The 17,999-nt window shown below is 50.0% G+C and overlaps 5 protein-coding genes across 5 annotated transcripts; 4 read left to right on the forward strand and 1 right to left on the reverse strand.

Annotated features, from left to right (window-relative positions):
• Nucleotides 1–2,380: 2,380 nt before the first annotated feature.
• Nucleotides 2,381–3,818, reverse strand: BKA67DRAFT_682712 (uncharacterized protein; the record flags this gene model as incomplete). Its single annotated transcript, XM_046108957.1, has 5 exons — nt 2,381–3,151; nt 3,213–3,292; nt 3,356–3,395; nt 3,454–3,706; nt 3,809–3,818. 5 exons carry the CDS (start codon nt 3,816–3,818, stop codon nt 2,731–2,733), a joined length of 804 nt encoding a protein of 267 aa, XP_045954012.1. The 3' UTR covers nt 2,381–2,730.
• Nucleotides 3,819–6,923: 3,105 nt separating this feature from the next.
• Nucleotides 6,924–8,989, forward strand: BKA67DRAFT_662287 (uncharacterized protein; the record flags this gene model as incomplete). The annotated part of the gene is made up of 2 exons (XM_046107968.1): nt 6,924–7,561; nt 7,624–8,989. 2 exons carry the CDS (start codon nt 6,924–6,926, stop codon nt 8,987–8,989), a joined length of 2,004 nt encoding a protein of 667 aa, XP_045954013.1.
• Nucleotides 8,990–10,273: 1,284 nt separating this feature from the next.
• Nucleotides 10,274–10,502, forward strand: BKA67DRAFT_577662 (uncharacterized protein). Its single transcript, XM_046103650.1, has one exon. The coding sequence runs from the start codon at nt 10,295–10,297 to the stop codon at nt 10,463–10,465; it is 171 nt and encodes a 56-aa protein (XP_045954014.1). The 5' UTR covers nt 10,274–10,294; the 3' UTR covers nt 10,466–10,502.
• A 1,673-nt stretch (nt 10,503–12,175) lies between these two features.
• On the forward strand, nt 12,176–15,040 carry BKA67DRAFT_539361 (uncharacterized protein; the record flags this gene model as incomplete). Its single annotated transcript, XM_046100619.1, has 1 exon — nt 12,176–15,040. One exon carries the CDS (start codon nt 12,176–12,178, stop codon nt 15,038–15,040), a length of 2,865 nt encoding a protein of 954 aa, XP_045954015.1.
• A 664-nt stretch (nt 15,041–15,704) lies between these two features.
• Nucleotides 15,705–17,820, forward strand: BKA67DRAFT_662289 (lysyl-tRNA synthetase; the record flags this gene model as incomplete). The annotated part of the gene is made up of 5 exons (XM_046107969.1): nt 15,705–15,817; nt 15,881–15,994; nt 16,072–16,923; nt 16,983–17,752; nt 17,810–17,820. 5 exons carry the CDS (start codon nt 15,705–15,707, stop codon nt 17,818–17,820), a joined length of 1,860 nt encoding a protein of 619 aa, XP_045954016.1.
• Between the last annotated feature and the right edge of the window lie 179 nt (nt 17,821–17,999).

Consider the following 17,999-nt stretch of genomic DNA (forward strand, 5'->3'; position numbering starts at 1 on the left):
GAAGGTTGAGCTATCTTCGTGGCATCAACGTTCGGCGTTTGATGATTCGGCCATTGTGTCAGGGAACTCTGAGCCCCAAAAGCTACAGCCACTTGGCCTATGTTTACATGGCCCAAAATGAGCAAAATTCTGAAGGAAGCTCAAGCATAAGACCTATGACATGACAGAACCTATACAATATCATTTCAAATTGCTCACTTTTCTCTATTCTGATAGTACGTAATTACCGGAAATCATCGACGCCGCCCGAGTTATGTGATGCTCAAGTTCAATGCTTACTGGGTTTCACCATTAGGCATGGAACATGAACGGACCGGGTTGATCATCACAGCAAGGCGAGTAAGATCTACGCACATGCAACCATATAGTCTTGACCGTCCACTCCTCGGTCCAAACTCTTACCTGTCTAGGCGGTCATGGTAAACATCCAGCTTTGAGACTACGAAAGAACTGAAGGCGGAACGCTTGTTGTCTTCTTTTTCTTTGAAAACGAGTATGATTCGTCATACCAGTTGTCCACATCACGAACTTCCAAGCTCTTCATCCAAAGAAGTGATACAAAAAATGAGTTGATCGTTGAAATTCTTCTATATACATAATTCGTTCTGCTTCATCTCTATCCCAATACTCCCTGTTCAAACGCTTTTGCAGATCGCGGCTGCAACCATGCCCACGTACGTACGTGTGTATATGTTAATCCCGGATATCCTTTCATCGCCCCAGATAAACCCGCATCCTTTCCATTCATGAGAGGGGAAGATTTCACCCCTTTGCCAGATCCCCCAAAACGCCAGTTGCCTAGATCATATGCTGGAGATGAGTGCGCAGGCCGCTCAAAAGAATAAACGTGAAAAATAAGAAGAAAGTGGAATGCCGTGACCCAAATGCAATGCTAAATAAAGAAATGGTTCCCCAATTTCCGCGTTATCAGGTCCTCTAGATGTGATCTTGAATATCTGTGATCAACGAGGTCACTCGAGCAGATACAATTCCTCCCAGTGGAAGGGGACCGGTTTTCCCCGCTTCCGGACGACGACCAAGGCCAAGATTTTGAAAAAAATTTGGCGGTCGTCGTCAATATAAAAAGGGGCACAGTGTGCCAATTAGAGGGGGTGGGGGGATGTGTGAGTCCCCCGCTCGTCTACAAAGACATCATCATAAGCAGATGAGACACCCTTCTTCTAGTTATCAACTAGTTCGTCGCTAGAGCTGCCGCTGCTGCTCGTCGATGTGACGGTGCCCTGATTCCTCGCGATGTGCACGAGGCGGTAGATACCGAAGGCGATCAGCGCCAGGACGATGAAGAGGATAATGATGATGATGGCGATGACGTCGTTCTCCTTCATGGCTGCGGATTGCCTACGATGGGAGTGTGCGTCGAGAAAATGTGGGTTGTGTGGTAGTGGTAGGCTTTTTGGCGTCCACCGTTTCTGGCCTGCGAAAGGATGAGGAATGTGGAGAGAGAGTATGAAACTCGGGCGTATTAGAGAATTCGGCAGGTTGCAGTCCTGGAGGGATGAATTGTTAGCCTAGCCTTCGTAGATGTCACTGTTAAAGCAAAGTAAAGCGAAGTATGGAAGACCAACCTATTAAATCCTTCGATCAATTAATCAGTTCAGACTGTTACTAAAGTTCGGGGCTTGAAGCTATTCCCAAAAGCAAAAGTATGTAAGTCGTCAAGTTCGTTACGTCGTAGCAAGTAGTCGTTGGCAGATAAATCTCTTGAAATTCCGAAGATACCTCGGAAAGAATGGTGCCTGTATGATTTGCAAGCTGGTCACAATTTGCATGTAGGAACAAACTGTAAGACAAGAGAAGGCGTATCATAGACAGGCAGAAAAAGAGAGAGGGTGTGCGAGGGCCGGCTGATATAGGATCGGTTGCCCCGCCATCGATTCCGCAGTAAATAGCGAGGCTGGACGCTGGTTTCCTTGCTGCAAATGCAAAATGCAAGGCTGGAAAGCTATGACAGGGGTCAAGCTTCAGGCTCTTAGTGCCAATGACGGAGCATGAGACAGGGGTTTTCGCGCTCCAAGGTCACGGTTTTAGTGGGTCGACCGTCTCCAGCCTCTCTATAATTTTCAGGAACCGCGTTGTCATGGTGCGTTGGATGACAAACAGGCATAGGACACGCAAAAAAAGAAGAAGAAAACCCTACCCTCCCAAAAAGGAAGAAATAGATTGCGTCGGCTGTACAGGCTACTGACAGAATGCCACCACAGAGCCGAATGCAGAGAGCAAGCACTGAGCTTGTCAGCATAAGTGCACCCACGATATGTACAGGCGATAGGCTACATGTCTCGGGTGGATCTTAGCACAACCTTCCAGTCGGAGCGCTAGACACTGAAGTCGGGACCCCAAGGCACGTGTCAGGACTGTTTGGACCTGCAGTTTCCCAGTTGGTGTCTGATAACAAGGCACACAAGTCTGGTGGTACTAGACAGAGGACATTCATATACTGCGGAACAGTCAGTGTGGCAATTGAGAGGTCCTCTGGCCTATGCAGATTGGACTTTTTGGTAGTTACTGCGTTAGATCTCAACTGCCAAGTACTGCGCAGCGTTTAAATACTGCGCCAAGTTCTCATAACCATACCAAAAATTCTGAAGCCGTAAACGCCATTCATTCCTGTCCTCAACATACAGAAGAGTGCTGCTGGTCAAGCCCACAGCTGAGCTGACAAGCATAATATCCTACACTAGTTACCTGATGAGCCCCTACCCCCATGTCCTAATCCACGTCTGCCTTGGGTGTAGGACTGACGATCTTGACGTGTTGCTCATAGAATTGTAGCATCTTCTGGGGACATCTCGAGTACACAATCTTGGTGTCGTGTTGTGTTTTGTGGCCGTTCTTCCATGACAAGTAGACAATTAGCTTGCCTGTTTCCTCGTCGTGGCAAGCATCGATCGAGGCGACATGGTCTTCCCAGGAACCGGCTGGGGGTGTCCAGGCCTTGGCAGCGCTGGCGGGTGGAGTGGATGACGCCGGATGACTCCCGCGTTTTGAGCGTTTCGTACCGTTCGTGGGTGTGTTGGTTGAAGAAGGTCGACCGCGCTTCTTTTGTGTGCCTTTTTTGGACTGCCCGGCGATGTTATCTCGGCCGCCCACGGATTCTAGGTATGCGTCCAGAATGTCTGAAGCGTTTTCTCTGTGTATCGATGTTAGAACGGGTTTCTTGATATGAGACGATCTGGATTGCATTGACGAACCTGAGGTTATCCTCATCCTCCCAAGTCAAATCTTCTTCCGAGTCCCAGCCTTCCCATTTCACTTTGAACTTCAAGGCACCCTGCGAAAAGTTTAGCGCCTACAAGAACCGAAGGGTATCAGAAGATCGGATGTATGCGCATACCTGCTTATAGATGTGCCCCACGATCTTCTCGACGATGAATCTGCAATGATCCCAGTTCAGCTGTCTTGAGCTCCAAGATTCAGCATGAGGGCGCATACTCATCCGGCTCCAAGTCTTCTCCATCTTCTTCTTCTTCTTTTTCATCCTTGTCTTCTTCATCGTCCTCGTTTCCGTTCAGTGTGTCGCCCTTGACTTGTGTGATGGTGGCATCATTGTCCCTGAATACGTCGTCATCGTTGTGCTTGACGGTGGAGATGGGAACCACAACGTCGCCAGCCTCCGAGGCTTCGTCGTCACTGATAGCTGACCGATTGGTTAATCGCCGAAACATGGATCGCCACATGATAATAACTGAGGGAGATGTGAAGTCGGCAAAGCGCAGGAATGGTCTGAAATGCGCATTGGCGCAATTGTAGCTGGTCGTGGGGGTGGATGGAATAATGCAGCACTTACCGGGTGGCATTTTGGACGATTGGATTCTGGTTTGCTCAGTTACCCAAGAAACGTCGCTCACGGGCAGTTGGGTCCAGGTCTCGTAACTCGGGTTCATCGATATGTTTGGCTATAGTGAGCAGAAAGGAAGGAATGAGAGAAAGAAAAAAAAGAAAAGAAAATAAAAAGAATAAAACGTTCTTTGGACTGACACTTGCAGCTGCCCGTTTGAAGCTGTCGCGACAAGCATCCCAGATGTGGAGGCTCTTCACGCGACTTGCTCGCAGGTGATGATTCTAACGGTACCATAGCTAAGTTGCTCCATAGTTTGCGTTGAAAGGTGGCTGGCAGCCACGCTACTCTATACCGCACAGCCACTCCTTCTGACAACCAACAATTGCTGTACCCAATACCTGTCATCGGCTTGCGACTTGCACGGGTTGTGCCAGAACGAACGCCTCACCGCACATTCTCTACTTCGACACTCGTTCTGCGCTTTCACTATGTCTTAGCTGCTCACGAAGAATCGATTGTAGAAGCATCTCTCATCTCCATTATAAATAGGTCGGCAGTGATGGCCTCGCGCGAGGGGTCACTTGGAACTATCATTAGTTTTTCCATCGGAATAACGCCAATAAATAACCAAAGGCATTCATGGCGGGCTCAAATTACCTGCCATTGCCACAAATAACAACCAAAGAAGCTTTCCTCCACGCGAGAAAGCGGCTTCGCAACTCAACCAAGTTCAAAGTCGCCGGTGTCGTTCAGACGCCTCATGATGCTCAGCTCCGCAACAAGATCTTGAGCCGCTTATCTCGACTCCTAACCCATTCTCTAGGTTGTGCACCAAACTATCCCACGTGGGCATGCCGCAACTCTAGCATTTCCGGATCCTCGTAATCCGGTATTACAACGAAATAAGGTTTGCTATTGTCTCTAGCCTGAGGAATTTTAATATAAGTAAGCATGGCCGACTCATCCCAGAGCCGTATTTATTACCGCTGTCTCAGTCCGGCAGTCACAGATCAAACATAGAGATCCTGCAATGCATGTGAATAAAGGGAAAAAGAGGGACCAGGGCCGAGACATGTCCTCATCACCCTTAAGATCGAGGCTTGGACCTGACACAATCGCCAGCGCCAGAGAGCCAGCAGCAGCGAAATGATTGGCCGAGAAGAACTCTTCTGCCATGGCAATCCGACCGAGGGGGAAGGTCTGTCTGCAGTGCAGGTTCAAAGAGGATTTGCTGCAATGGTGAAATTCCCTCAGCCTGCGAGTAGAAAGGGGCAGGTAGGGCTGAGCAGGAATGCCTGCATCTCAGTGAACGACGATTCAATCCCACCTAATATTTACAGATATACCGGTCAGGTACCGCATCAGAGCAGTATATTTGCGCAGGCATTTGAGCCTCTACCCAAAGCCCAATGCAGCTTATATACGCTGAGGCCACTCCGGGTCACATTCCACGGGCGTGCCTCTCGCGATGGAATGCTTTGGAAGCCACTCGTTCCCGAAGTTTTATGGGTGCATAAGAGTTGAAACTTGGAGAGAGATGATTCACGCCTCCAGCAACCTATCCTATATTACGCCTGCCCATGTGGGTGCAGTTGAAAGTATGATGCGCGGCCCTACAGGGCTCGGCGATTTGTGCTGTTCCCATGCGACGCTTGCATTTCACCATTGATTGGAGCCCAAAATCATCTGCTTGCCACAGCGTCAACCTACTACAACACCTGCATGCTGTCCAGATTTGTTGTCATTTCCACCGGCCAGTTCATGATGCATGAGACCTATGCATCCAAGCATCCAAAACATACGTCTCCTGCAAGTCGGCTGGCCCCTGAAAGTTGGCTGGGGCTCTGTTGGATCCGCTTTACCCGTTTCTATGTGCTGAAGCTTGGCTCCAATAGCTGACAAGCGGGTAGCAAATGGGCTGGTCCGCGGGCGATCAGCCTGGGAGCTAGCGATGGTACGGCCAATAACGGGAGTCAAACCCGAGCGCTCATTCACCGCGGGTACCTTGAGCGAAACATGGCCAGACTTTCCAGCTTCGTCTGACATGAATAGGCGATTGGACCTGCACTTTTGAACGTTGGGAACCATAGCCATCAGCTTAGAAGTTACTCACTGATTTGTTTCTCACTATTGGTATGGTAAAGGGGCATTTGGGGGTGGCATGACGAACAATACGGCCCGGTTTAAAATTTACGTGAGCGGTTACGTTTATGTAGGCGCTATACGAGGTACTTGTATAGGGGTTGGCTTGGAAGTATGTACTCCGTTACAGGCCGCTGTTTGTAGCGGTATTGATTGATTAGTCTGGTTAATCTGGGGTCGTTTTAGCGTTGAACCCTGGACTTTTATTAGGTGCTACAAGGAATAAGGTAATAATCCAGGTCACATTTTTTTGCAACCGCTCTCTCCCTTCCCTTACTTAGTTTTGCGGGACAAATTTCCCGGTGAGTTACATAGGGACAAGTGCCCGAGGAAGAAGAGAAAGAAGGAAAGAGACACAAGAGTTTTGAGGCTTACATTCCTCGTGTGCTCGAAAAGTTGTAATCACACGTGTAAGAGACGACCACGACTGGGGCCCCTCGGTTGAATCGCATTACTTTGTAACTCAATTTATGACAATACATTAATCAGACAGTGACAATCATTTGGCACTTTGGCACTGGACACGGAGGCACGGCGGTTCAAGTTTACCCACCAAACTCCTGATCCTAGCACTACGGTAAGCTAGCTTTACCGTTAGTGCCCCAAGCTGCAGCCCCTGGATCAAGTCAGAAATTCCCGACTCGGAAAAAAAAAAAAGTGTTGTGCAAAAGACACTCTCAAATCACAGCTTACAGGAGTGGTCGTGGACCTCGCGTCTACGTCTACAATCCTTTAGCTAGCCAATCAATGTCTTGTATATTTCATCGAGTCAAATATTAGCTCTATCTTGTCACGTATGCTAGTACGCAGGACCTACAGACATACCTCTATCGACTCCATTGAGCACTCAAGGGCACCGTGAACGTGAGCAAAAGAGGAGGAAGAAAGCTCATGGAGAGCTCAAGCTTTCCAATTCATTCGTTTCTCTCCCTGCTATATATCTATTCCTCGTTCCGCAACCGCAACCTCGATCCTGAACATGTCCGACGACGGTGGTAACGGCGCTACCGCCGAGTCTCCAGATGCATCCAAGAACCATGCCTCCAAGGACAGGAACTGCCCGTACTGTGGCCAGGCCTTCACCTCTTCCTCGTTAGGAAGACATCTTGATCTATACATCAAGGAGAAGAACCCGAAGCCGGCCGACGGCGTCCATAATGTCGACGAAATCCGCAAGATGCGTTCCGGCATCACAAGGAGACAACCTAGAGGATCCCTTGCCGCCCGCCGAGATACTTCCACTCCCGGTACTCCTACGGGTTCCACCACAACCACAAGAAAGAGCCCAGAGGCGAGACAGCCATCGTCGATACCCAAAGATGGCCAGTATCTCGTGGATCAGTCGCCTGTGTATCCCTGGCAGCAGCCTAGGTGGGAAGCTACTGGTGTCATCAACGACTTGCCGGCCAAAAACGGGGAACCTCCAGCCAATTGGGATGACAACGCAGACCAGGCGGCCAGAAGGCCAAGTACACAGCAGCAGCTGCAACGTGCTCCCAGCAGAATTGCCCAGAAGCAACAGCTTGACGCGAGGCAAAAGCTCACAGACGCCATGGATACGGCAAGGGCAGCTGAGCTGGCCCTTAAGGAATTGCTCAGCTCTTGGAGAGCAGCCAAGTGAGTTCATACCCGTCAATTATATTCCGGTACTTGCTGTACTAATAAGACTCTTTTTGCAGGCAGCAAATTGATATGAATTCGGTCCCCTTCGACTTCGATCCTCTTGCTCTCGACTTCCCCGCTCTCACACTCCAGTGTCTGCAACCGCCTCCCACTTTGTTCTCGTCGACTCCGATACCCACCTCTACTTCGTGGTCAATACAGCCACCCGCGAAGAAGCAGCATGACGCTCTGATCGCCTACTTCCAGGAAGAGTTCAAGAAGTGGAGGCAGGCTTGTGCTGCTGCTACTACCGCCACCCAGGAGGATCTTACATATCCCCCGGCACAGAATCACGTTCCAGTCGACCTGAGGGAAAGTATCAAAAAGGCAGAGAGTAATGCCGCGAACATGGAGAAGCAGGTCAATGAGCATCTGCAGTCGACATATGTCGTCTGGGAGCAGCTTCCTCCACCACGTCAACAGGAACTATGGGTCTTGGAGTTGGCACGAAGTGTCGGTCGTAGACAGAAGGATGTTGAAAAGCACAAACAGACACAACACTCGCTGAAGCAAGAGGCCGCCAATCTTCAATCTCAGATTGACCAGCTCAACCGTTTGCAACAACCCAGGGAATTTCGAATGATGCAGCCAGCTACCATACCTTTTGATCAAGCTTATGTGTCTCACGTCTTGAACTGGGGGTTTGAGACAGGCATCAAGGGCAATGTCGGCTTGAACATGAATGACCGTCATCTTGATACTAGCACAGTGGTTCAGCGAGCCATTGATCGGTGGAAGAATGTCATTGTTGCTTCGCGAGCTTCTGGCATGAGTGCCCAGCGCGCCCTGGACCAGCCTCCTCCAGCATCGCAACAAAATAATACCTCCAATGCGGCTCCCGCACCTGTCATGAACCACGCTGCTTCAACTCCAACTCCTAACCCGCAGAACCAACCCAGGGCAGTGCCAGCTCAGGCGCAGCCTCAGCAGCCTGTTCAGCCAATGCCTACCACTAATGGTCCTTCGCATGATGCCCGGTCGACAACAACTGCAGCAACGTCAGCTTCGGCCTCAGCAGGCAACGACGAAGGAAGTGATGAGGATGCTGATGCTGAAATGGAGGATGACGACAGCTTTGCACCAATTGCCGCTCCGCCTGTGGTCGCCAAACCTATCCCTCAACAACCGCTCCAGAAACTCGCAATTCCCCGAACGAGAGAACATGTTCAACAACGAAATAACGCACAATTCGCTATGAACGGTGCGGGACAAATGCCCGTCAATCAGAGGATGAATATGGCCCGACCCATGGCAAACATGAACCCGGGTGGGATGCAGCAGGCTCAGAACCAACAACGAGCGCAACAAGCCATTATGAAGAACGATTACGTCACGGCTGTTCAAGGCATGGGAAATGGCGAGCCCATGTTCATGGACGGTTGAGAGTTCGACAGTGTTCCCTGTCCAAAAACAGCTGTATGGGTTTGATTGCGTATATATTCCAGGAAATATGGTTTAGGAAAAGTAAACTATACTATGCCCGAAGCGATTATTAGTTTATCGGCAGCGTCTGTGTTCAAACCTATAAAGAGGCGACGAGCTCGCGGTGTATTAATCTATATCAATTGAAGACCAATTCTAGTATCATCGGGAGTGCACCTTCCAGCAATTTTTCGCGCCTCTTGAGCTTTGTCTAAGTTTCGCGGTAACTTCATGTAGGAGCGACACTCACTGTCGTTACCTGTTGCAGTATCAGTCCCTACATGGAATTCCATGAGGATCTTGCCTCAAGTCTTTGACACAGGAAGTTAACAAGTGCCAGATAGAGTATCGTATCCGTGGATGTCGTTGACGGTAGCAACGTCGGGCAACATGCAATGTTCGGTTGACGATGAGAGCTTTTCGCAGACACAATCTGAAAGCGAGAGAAGATCCTATTGATTTCTTTTTCTTTTTCCTTTTCACTGCTCGGGTCACAGCTTTCGTTTCTTCTCAAACACATGGATCCGACCAAATTTTGTCTACGTTCATCTTGCACGCCTGTACGTAACAGCACTTGTCCGCATACCGGGCACTCACAGAGCGTGTGAATCGCCTCAGCCCATCAACTTTGCTGCCCCTGTATCGCAATAATCACCTGGTGGTATTCTAATCATCTCAGACAAGAGGGACAATCCCTCGAAACTTCAAGATACAAGTGCTGTTCACGATCGAGGGAAGCTCGGTGCTTGGCAGCAGTTTGTAAGCCTCAGTCGTGCATCAACTTCGACCTCCGGCTACGGGGCGACGCTGTTCAAAGAATAGGATGAGACTCTAACCCAGATAAACCCCCACAAAGTCCTTCCAGGTGTTTTATACGCCGTAACTTAGCACCAAGCACTGGTATGTTGGGATCTTCACAGAAGGCAGCGCGGACCTTGAGACATCTTGCGGGCATTGTTGTTGTTGTTGTTGTTGTTGTTTCCAGAGCGCTAGATTCCTTATTAGAAATAGTTCCCACGACTCTTCCAGCGCGCAGCCGCACACTTTGTTCGCTCGTGCAAACTGTGTTCACCCAATAATGCGCGGCCGGGAGTGATGATGACTGCATGGAACTTCATAAAGAAGAATAGCGGCACGGCAAAACAACATCAGATCACTTAGTCTCGCGCCCAATAGGATGGAATTCTATGTTCAGGGCAAATGGACCGGGGAGATGACACATAGCAATAATTGGATCGGGGCATTGTTTGCATTTGAGCATTCCTGATGAACCGAACTGGTGAAGTTCACAGATGCGCTTGTGGCCAGACTTTTGTGGACGGGGTGGGCAACGGTCATAGGCTCTTGGCACAACACGAAACTTTCGTTAGGAGCTGTTTTCAGGCTGTGCTAGTAGAAGTAGCCCTGCGGAAGGGTAGTAGTATAGTCTTCCCATAGATCTGCAGTTGCTAGTTTTACCGAGATAAGACTCAGCCTACCAATTGTAACCCCCCCCCCCCCCCCCCCCCCCACTTTTATACTCTAGGTAGTGTACTCATGGCAACGACGGCAATGCTGATTACTGCTGAACAGAGCAACTTGAAATGAACCAACAAAACCATTCACATGGTAAGTACTCTGTGGATTGAATTTGCATCGTTTTGCTTTGTAAAGTTATGCAAGAAGCAAAAGTGCTTTGCAACATAAGCTCAATCAGGGAAGGGCCAGAGGGGGTTCGTAGGTTGAGCAAACTAACCTTAAGCAAGCCATTTTTAGAAATGTGTGGTTTCTAGGATCTTGGGTGCCTTTAGTAGTGCAACTCTGCCTCAAAGGATCTGCTTAACATGCAAATGTCCTGACGGTATTGCACTCATTGCATATAGCATTGGCGACATTGGATGCCGGCTTCGTCTTACTCAAAACAACACCTTGATCCGAGGACCTTGGAGTGCTAAGGCGAGAAAAAGGAAGATAGCAGTCGGTACCTGCATTTCTCGAAGTACGGAGTAGTGGTGATTAAATCAACTGCCGGAGCCCAGGGTATCATGGGGTATACAGGGTATCTATCTCGACATTCGGAATCTTTCCAAGTCGGAAAGGACAGGTTAAAGCTGTTATTGGAGACAGCCGAAGCGATCAAGAAAAAATTTGCATGCGCATCAAGGCGTTAGGGGGGATTGTCAACCTCGGTCCCCACGAACTCGCGAACCCGCGAAGCTTCAAAGCCGTCCGTTTGCATTGTTTTTGGTCTTAGCATTCGCAAGGCGTTAGCTTGTAGAACTCGCAGCACCAGGCTTAGCAAGGGCGAAGGAACTACGCCCTAAGCATGTAGGTTAGTCGAATTGTGAAAGGTTCCACTCCGCTCCCACCACCGCACACAAATAAGAGTTTGACCCGTCTGATGTTTTGGGAAGTGTAAGAGTGTCTATTAGCTCGGCCTTTCTAAGATAATAGGAAGCACCAGAGAACCAAATGACGCAGGATACCAAGAGAAGGTTTTGCTCCGAAGCGCACATAATATGTAACGCGTCCGTTGCTAGCGCATGGAGGCCCAAGGCAAAAACGGATGTCGTTCAGTCATGGTCTACCCTAGAACCTGAAATTGAGCATGTCATTGTACCTTTTTCGGCTAGGTATTGTGTACATGATTGTCAGAACTGTTTCGAATCAAGGACGTAGAGAGTCTGCAATAGGATGGGATCTGATGTAACCAGTTGACTTATGATTGCAAACAAGATGCTGTGGTGCCTGATGCACCGGCATGTTTTCAGCAACAGATCGAAGCCACTAGGTATATATATGTATGTACGGATGTGTGTATGCGTGAAGTCGTCAAACAAAGCTCGGATTGCAGGGCTGGGGTCGGGAGAAGCTCCGTGGGCTACCCTGGGCTTAGTTGAATTTCGGCTGCGGCGTGGCAATCCATACGAGTCTAGAACTCCACAGCCAGCGGGCTTCTAATGCGTAGTCTTGCAGGTCGGTCTTCTTCTTCTCAATCTTCGGTAATTCTCTGTAGAACCGTATGATATTCCACTGTCCCTGCGCGCGCACGACGCTCACTCATCTGCAAATATCTTACATTTGGGACAAGACCAACATGGCAAATGGCGTTGAGTATAGAAAACGCATGCAGTAGAGCGGCAGTACGCCATAGGGCAGTTCGTCAGAATGGCGGGCAGAGCAGCCTACTTTCCAAAGGGTGGAGCTGAAAAACCCTCAAAATTCACAAAGCCAGAGCTGCCTGCTAGGCCGACTGAATATGGACCAGTCTTCGATACAGAGCACTCTCAACTGCCGATTGCTGGTTACGACAAGGATCTCTACGACCAAGTCTATGGGGGCCGCTCGGAAACAGGCGAGGCCGTCGTTCCGGATGCTCCGCCGGGGTTCGATCAAAGTTATCTTCATCCCATGCTGAGTGAGAATGAGAGACTGCGGTTAACTCTGCTGTGGTACCATACCAGATTGATCGAAGAAGATGATGTTCTTCTGGCTAAGATCGACACCCTTGTTAAGGGTCTACAACAGGCTATTGGTTGGGATTATGCGATTGCCGGCATCTTGAACGAGTCAACATACACAAGACTAGCGACATCTCATTTGCCAATTGCTCGTCTTCCTCGGAGGGAAGCCACTTGTGCTCATACCATTAATCAAGAACTCAGCTCCGTCTTCATGGTAGCAGACATGTCCCAAGACTGGCGCTTCAAGCAATCACCCCATGTTGAGTGCGGAGGGCTGAGGAGTTACGCCGGCACGCAATTACGGCTCTTGGCAGATCATGGAGAAGAGATAGCTTTGGGTTCCCTTTGTGTTGCTTCCGATACGCCGCAACCGCCTCTATCTCAATTTCAGCAGGATCTGATTGTTCGGTTTGCCGAGCTCATCAGTTCTTCCATTACGACTCATACACGTCAAAGGCGCTTGAAAGAGCGAGAGCATATGGAGTCTTTGCTCTCAACTCTTGAAAACGACGTCGGGCTGGACTACGAAACGAATGCAGTGAACGTCGTGCGCCAAATGTATCCCGATGCGCAGGTTTCTCTCCAGGTCTCCAGGGACGGCATGCTAGCTGTGAATGGTCGGCCGGCTTTCTCATTCTCAGAAGTCTACCAATCCCTTTGGGAGGATACTCAATTCATCGAAGAAATAATAAGAACTTCCAACTACGCGGTGCTTAAGGCGGCCCAGACTGTTCGTGCTGTTGTGGCTCGTTGTGGTAGCTCTGATAAGTATATCGTTGTGGCGTCGAGCAACATCCAGCATGTTTTTGATGACTTCGACGCATGGTATGTCTCAAAATCCGCGTCAATCATCGGAGACACTTTGCAAGGGCTCCTTCTCCAGCAAGCACTAGAGGTTAGGGAGAACTTCCTTCGGGGAATGACCCACACGCTACGAACACCATTACATGGAATTCTTGGGTCGGTCGAATTACTTGCTGAAGAATTGGCGTCCCGGGCTGCTCTCGATGCAGGCATTGATTCCCGTCCGGATTCTACCTCGCCTTCGGCGTGCATTGCAACAATAAAGAATTCGGGGCAAGAGCTAATGACAACCGTCAATAACATTCTCAAGCACAACACTTGGACAGATGCTCTCCGGCCATGCCAGCTTGAGCCATACAACTTGAAAAGGCTTGAACGCGACATTTTGCCAGAGGTCTTGGCACTTCTACCGTCCGAACGACTTCGGGGTGTCTCAATCGATTTTCGGCACGAGTTTATGGACGACCGCTGCATATTTAACACGGATGCTCAAATGCTGAAAGACTGCCTTCAAGCGATCATCCTCAACGCTATACAGGCTGTCCTGCTAAATGTCGTCGGCGTTGTATCTGTGACCGCTCGAACCACTTCTGATATCTCCTGGCTTATCATTGATATTGTGGATAACGGTTCCGGTATTGAACTCGCTAACCACCACAGAGTGTTCGAGCCGTACGAAAAGCTAGATAGCCTCAAGCCCGGAGCAGGGCTGGGCCTTACATTGTCCAGTAAGATCGCTACTACACTTGGAGGTTCTGTTAAGCTGGTCTCCTCCGCCCTAGCTTCCGGCTCGCATTTTCGAGTCGAATTTTCCCACCCAGACATGTCAGCCCTTACGGAATCCTCAGCGAGCGCAATGCCTACCCTCGATAACTTGCCACGGAGATTCTCCGACGTCAGTAGCGGAGACACTCGGAATCATTTTATGGATCATGTCACGAGTTACCTCAGTAAAAACGGCTTTGAGCGCAGTGCAATCGCAGACGCGGGCCTAATCATTACTGGCAAAAACTCAAAAGAGTTCATCGCGGAAATCCGTAACTCTAATCCAAATGCCCCCGTTGTCAACTGCCAGCCAGGGCACAACGTCAACCCGTCAGAAGAACTGCCATCTCTTATTACGATGACTGGCCCTGTCCACACGCAAAAGCTTGACGAGATATTGCACCGTGCGGACCAATTATACCAAAACCTCTCCAGAGAAATGGCCAAGAAGAAATTGAAGGAGATTGGGACGGTCTATTCGCATTGCGAATCCGTCGCGGAAGCACCTCCACCGTCGCCCGATGTACTGACTATGGCACGGCTCAGCCTAGATAGTGATACGGCACCGTCAACTCCCCGCAACACCACTTCTCCGCTGAAGGCGCTTTTGGTAGATGACAATCTCATCAATCTCCGAGTGCTTCAAATGTTTTGCCACAAGCGGCAAATCCCCTACATTACAGCTGAAGATGGTGATAAAGCCTACCAACAATACAAAAGGGCTGCTGAGGCCAGAGAGCCATTCACATTGGTCCTAATGGACCTTCAGATGCCGCACTGCGATGGTATACAAGCAACAGCAGCGATTCGTGCATACGAAGCGCAACGTGGACTCGAAGGCTGCTCAATCTTCATGGTGACGGGCCAAGATTCGGCGAAGGACAAGGCCGGCTCGAGGGGCGCTGGCGCTGATGAGTTCTTGGTTAAGCCCGTCGGGCCCCGAGAGTTGGATAAACACATTTCGCATTATTTCAAGCATTACAAAGCAGCCAGGCAATAGAAAACAGATGCTCAAATACGATATTTCCTAGACACGAAACAAAGATACCCCTATATGTTAAGTAGCACTATGCTGAGCTACACATGAGCTTATTCGCCCTTCTAATAATTAGAGTCATGTTGAACTCCAGAGATGACTCTCACTCTGGGATGCAACGCAACGTTCGCTTCCTGTAATCATGTTCGCAGAGCCTATAGGGCAGTGTGTTCAATGCAAATTGAACAGAATAGGGCGGTAGCAGCCTTGCATAGCAATCTACGTATTTCAATGGATCGCTGTGTCCCAGATGAAACGGCCATAGGAAGCTTACAAGTGAGACAAGTGGGCCGGTACAACTATGTTGGTGTCCCGAGGATCCGGTGGCACAGCCAGGCAGACAGCGAAAGTCTGGAACAATATTGGAATATACTGTTTCGTGAAGGGCTCTTTGAACATGACTGGAAAGACTGCCATTTGGTTGCATATTGCATATAGTATTGCATTTGGAGGGCCAGCAAATGGGTGGGTCTTTTGTGGGGCTCTCGCTGCCCCTCCAGAAATTTGAGGGTTACTTCGAGGAGTCATGTCAAAAAAAAATACCCCGCGATCGGTATGATAGTTCGTTTGTGATAAACCTTTGAGTCGTGATTCCAAGCAACCACAACATCACGATACGGTAGCAAACATGGCTGATTCAAGCGCACCCTCGACCGAACAAGTCGCCGATCAGGTGGCTAACCTGCACCTTGATGAGGTCACCGGCGAGAGGATCTCCAAGACCGAATTGAAGAAGAGACAGTGAGGATCGAGCATATCCCCCCACCAGCATATACTCGGCGACTGACTCCAATTGCAATGTAGAAAGAAGCGCGAACAGGAGGCCAAGAAGGCCCAGAAAGCCGCCGCTGCTCCTCCCAAGGAGAAGAAGGAGAAGAATGCTGAACAGAACGAGGCAGAGTTGACGCCTAACCAATAGTAAGTGGTTCATAATGCATCTTCTTACCAAGGAAGTACACAATACAGGGCAACCGCTGATATGCTTCTGCGACCAGCTTCGAGATCCGTTCCCGTGCCATCACGAAGCTCATCGAGACCAAGGATCCATACCCGTATCCTCACAAGTTCCAGAGCGACTACGATGTGCGAAACTTTGTCACCGACTTCGGCCACATGAAGTCGGGAGAGCACCAGAAGGACAAGGTGATCCGGATCCAGGCTCGCATGTACAACAAGAGGGCTTCCGGTAATAAGCTCGTCTTCTACGATGTCAGGGATGAGGGCGTCAAGCTTCAGATCATGTGCCAGGCGAACGAAGTGGGCGAGGGAGCTCCCGAATTCACCAAGCAGCACGAGCACCTCCGCAGAGGTGACATCATTGGCATAATTGGATACCCCGGCCGCACTGCACCCAAGAACAAGATCGAGAAGGGCGAAGAGGGAGAGCTGTCCATTTTTGCGACCGAAGTTGTGCTCTTGACGCCCTGTCTGCACCAGCTGCCCGACGAGTACTATGGCCTCAAGGACCAAGAATTGCGCCACCGCAAGCGTTACCTCGACCTCATCATGAACCCCAAGACTAGAGAGACCTTTTCAACCCGTCCCCGTGTGATCAAGTACATTCGCAAGTACCTCGATGACGCCGGCTTCCTTGAAGTCGAAACCCCGATCATCAACATGATTGCTGGCGGTGCCACAGCAAAGCCCTTCGAGACCCACCTCAACGATTACAACATGGACGTCTTCCTGCGGATAGCACCTGAGTTGCCCTTGAAGATGCTCGTGGTAGGTGGCCTCAAGAGAGTATACGAGATCGGTCGTCTCTTCAGAAATGAGGGTGCCGATCTGACTCACAACCCTGAGTTCACTACCTGTGAATTCTACGAGGCTGGCGCCGACTTTTACGAGTAAGTGGTTAAAACCTTCAAGGACACATCCAGGTCAATGCTTACAGTGCTGTATCTAGTTTGATGAAGAGAACCGAGGAGCTCGTGTCCGGACTGGTCAAGGAGCTGACTGGCGGATACACGACTACTTTCACTACACAACACGGCGAGACCTACAACGTGAACTGGGAGGCACCCTGGAAGCGTGTTTCCATGATTCCCGCTCTTGAGGAGGCTACTGGCGAGAAGTTCCCCGACCCCGATCAATTGCACACTGACGAGTCGCGTGAATTCCTCAAGAAGGTGTGCAAGAAGGTCAACGTTGACTGTCCGTCACCGCAAACAACCCCCCGTATGCTCGACCGTCTGACGGGCGAGTTCATTGAGGAGACTGCTGTCAACCCGACCTTCATTACCGAGCACCCTAAGATCATGTCGCCGCTCGCCAAGGACCACCGCAGCAAGCCTGGCCTGACAGAGCGTTTCGAGGCCTTTGTGTGCAAGAAGGAGATCGCAAACGCCTACACCGAGTTGAACCAGCCCTTCGAGCAGCGTCTGCGATTCGAGGAGCAGGCCAACCAGAAGGCACAGGGTGACGACGAGGCTCAGCTCATTGACGAGACCTTCCTCAACGCTCTCGAGTACGGCCTGCCACCTACGGCCGGGTGGGGTCTGGGTATTGACCGCCTGGTCATGTTCCTGACCAACAACTACAGCATCAAGGAGGTCCTGCTGTTCCCCTTCATGAACCCTGAACAGCTGGCAAAGAAGGATGACGACAAGAAGATGCCGGAGCAGGTTGCCGCGGCGGGTGCCGAGCCGGTCCCTGCTGAGGGTACCGAGGGAATTCGTGAGTTGAAAGCCATATTTTATTCTGAATAATGTTGTGATGACTAACACGTGCTAGCCCACAAATAGAACATGAGTAAAAAGAGGAGTTTGCTACTGTAGACCTTGATTGAAGGTGATGGGAATCTGGTGTTATTTGTACACAGATGCTCAGAATAGCATCTCATAGATCATACATGATGAGTCTAGACGTGATGAGAGGGGCGCGTGAGCCAGATCCTCTTTAAAACCCAAAAGAAATTACAGTA

This window comes from Truncatella angustata (assembly GCF_020726525.1).
Source record: "Truncatella angustata strain MPI-SDFR-AT-0073 chromosome Unknown BKA67scaffold_8, whole genome shotgun sequence".
NCBI lineage: Eukaryota > Fungi > Ascomycota > Sordariomycetes > Amphisphaeriales > Sporocadaceae > Truncatella > Truncatella angustata.

Coding starts and splice junctions, on each gene's coding strand:
- BKA67DRAFT_577662 (XM_046103650.1), top strand. CDS start 10,295: ATGAACCGAACTGGTGAAGTTCACAGATGCGCTTGTGGCCAGACTTTT.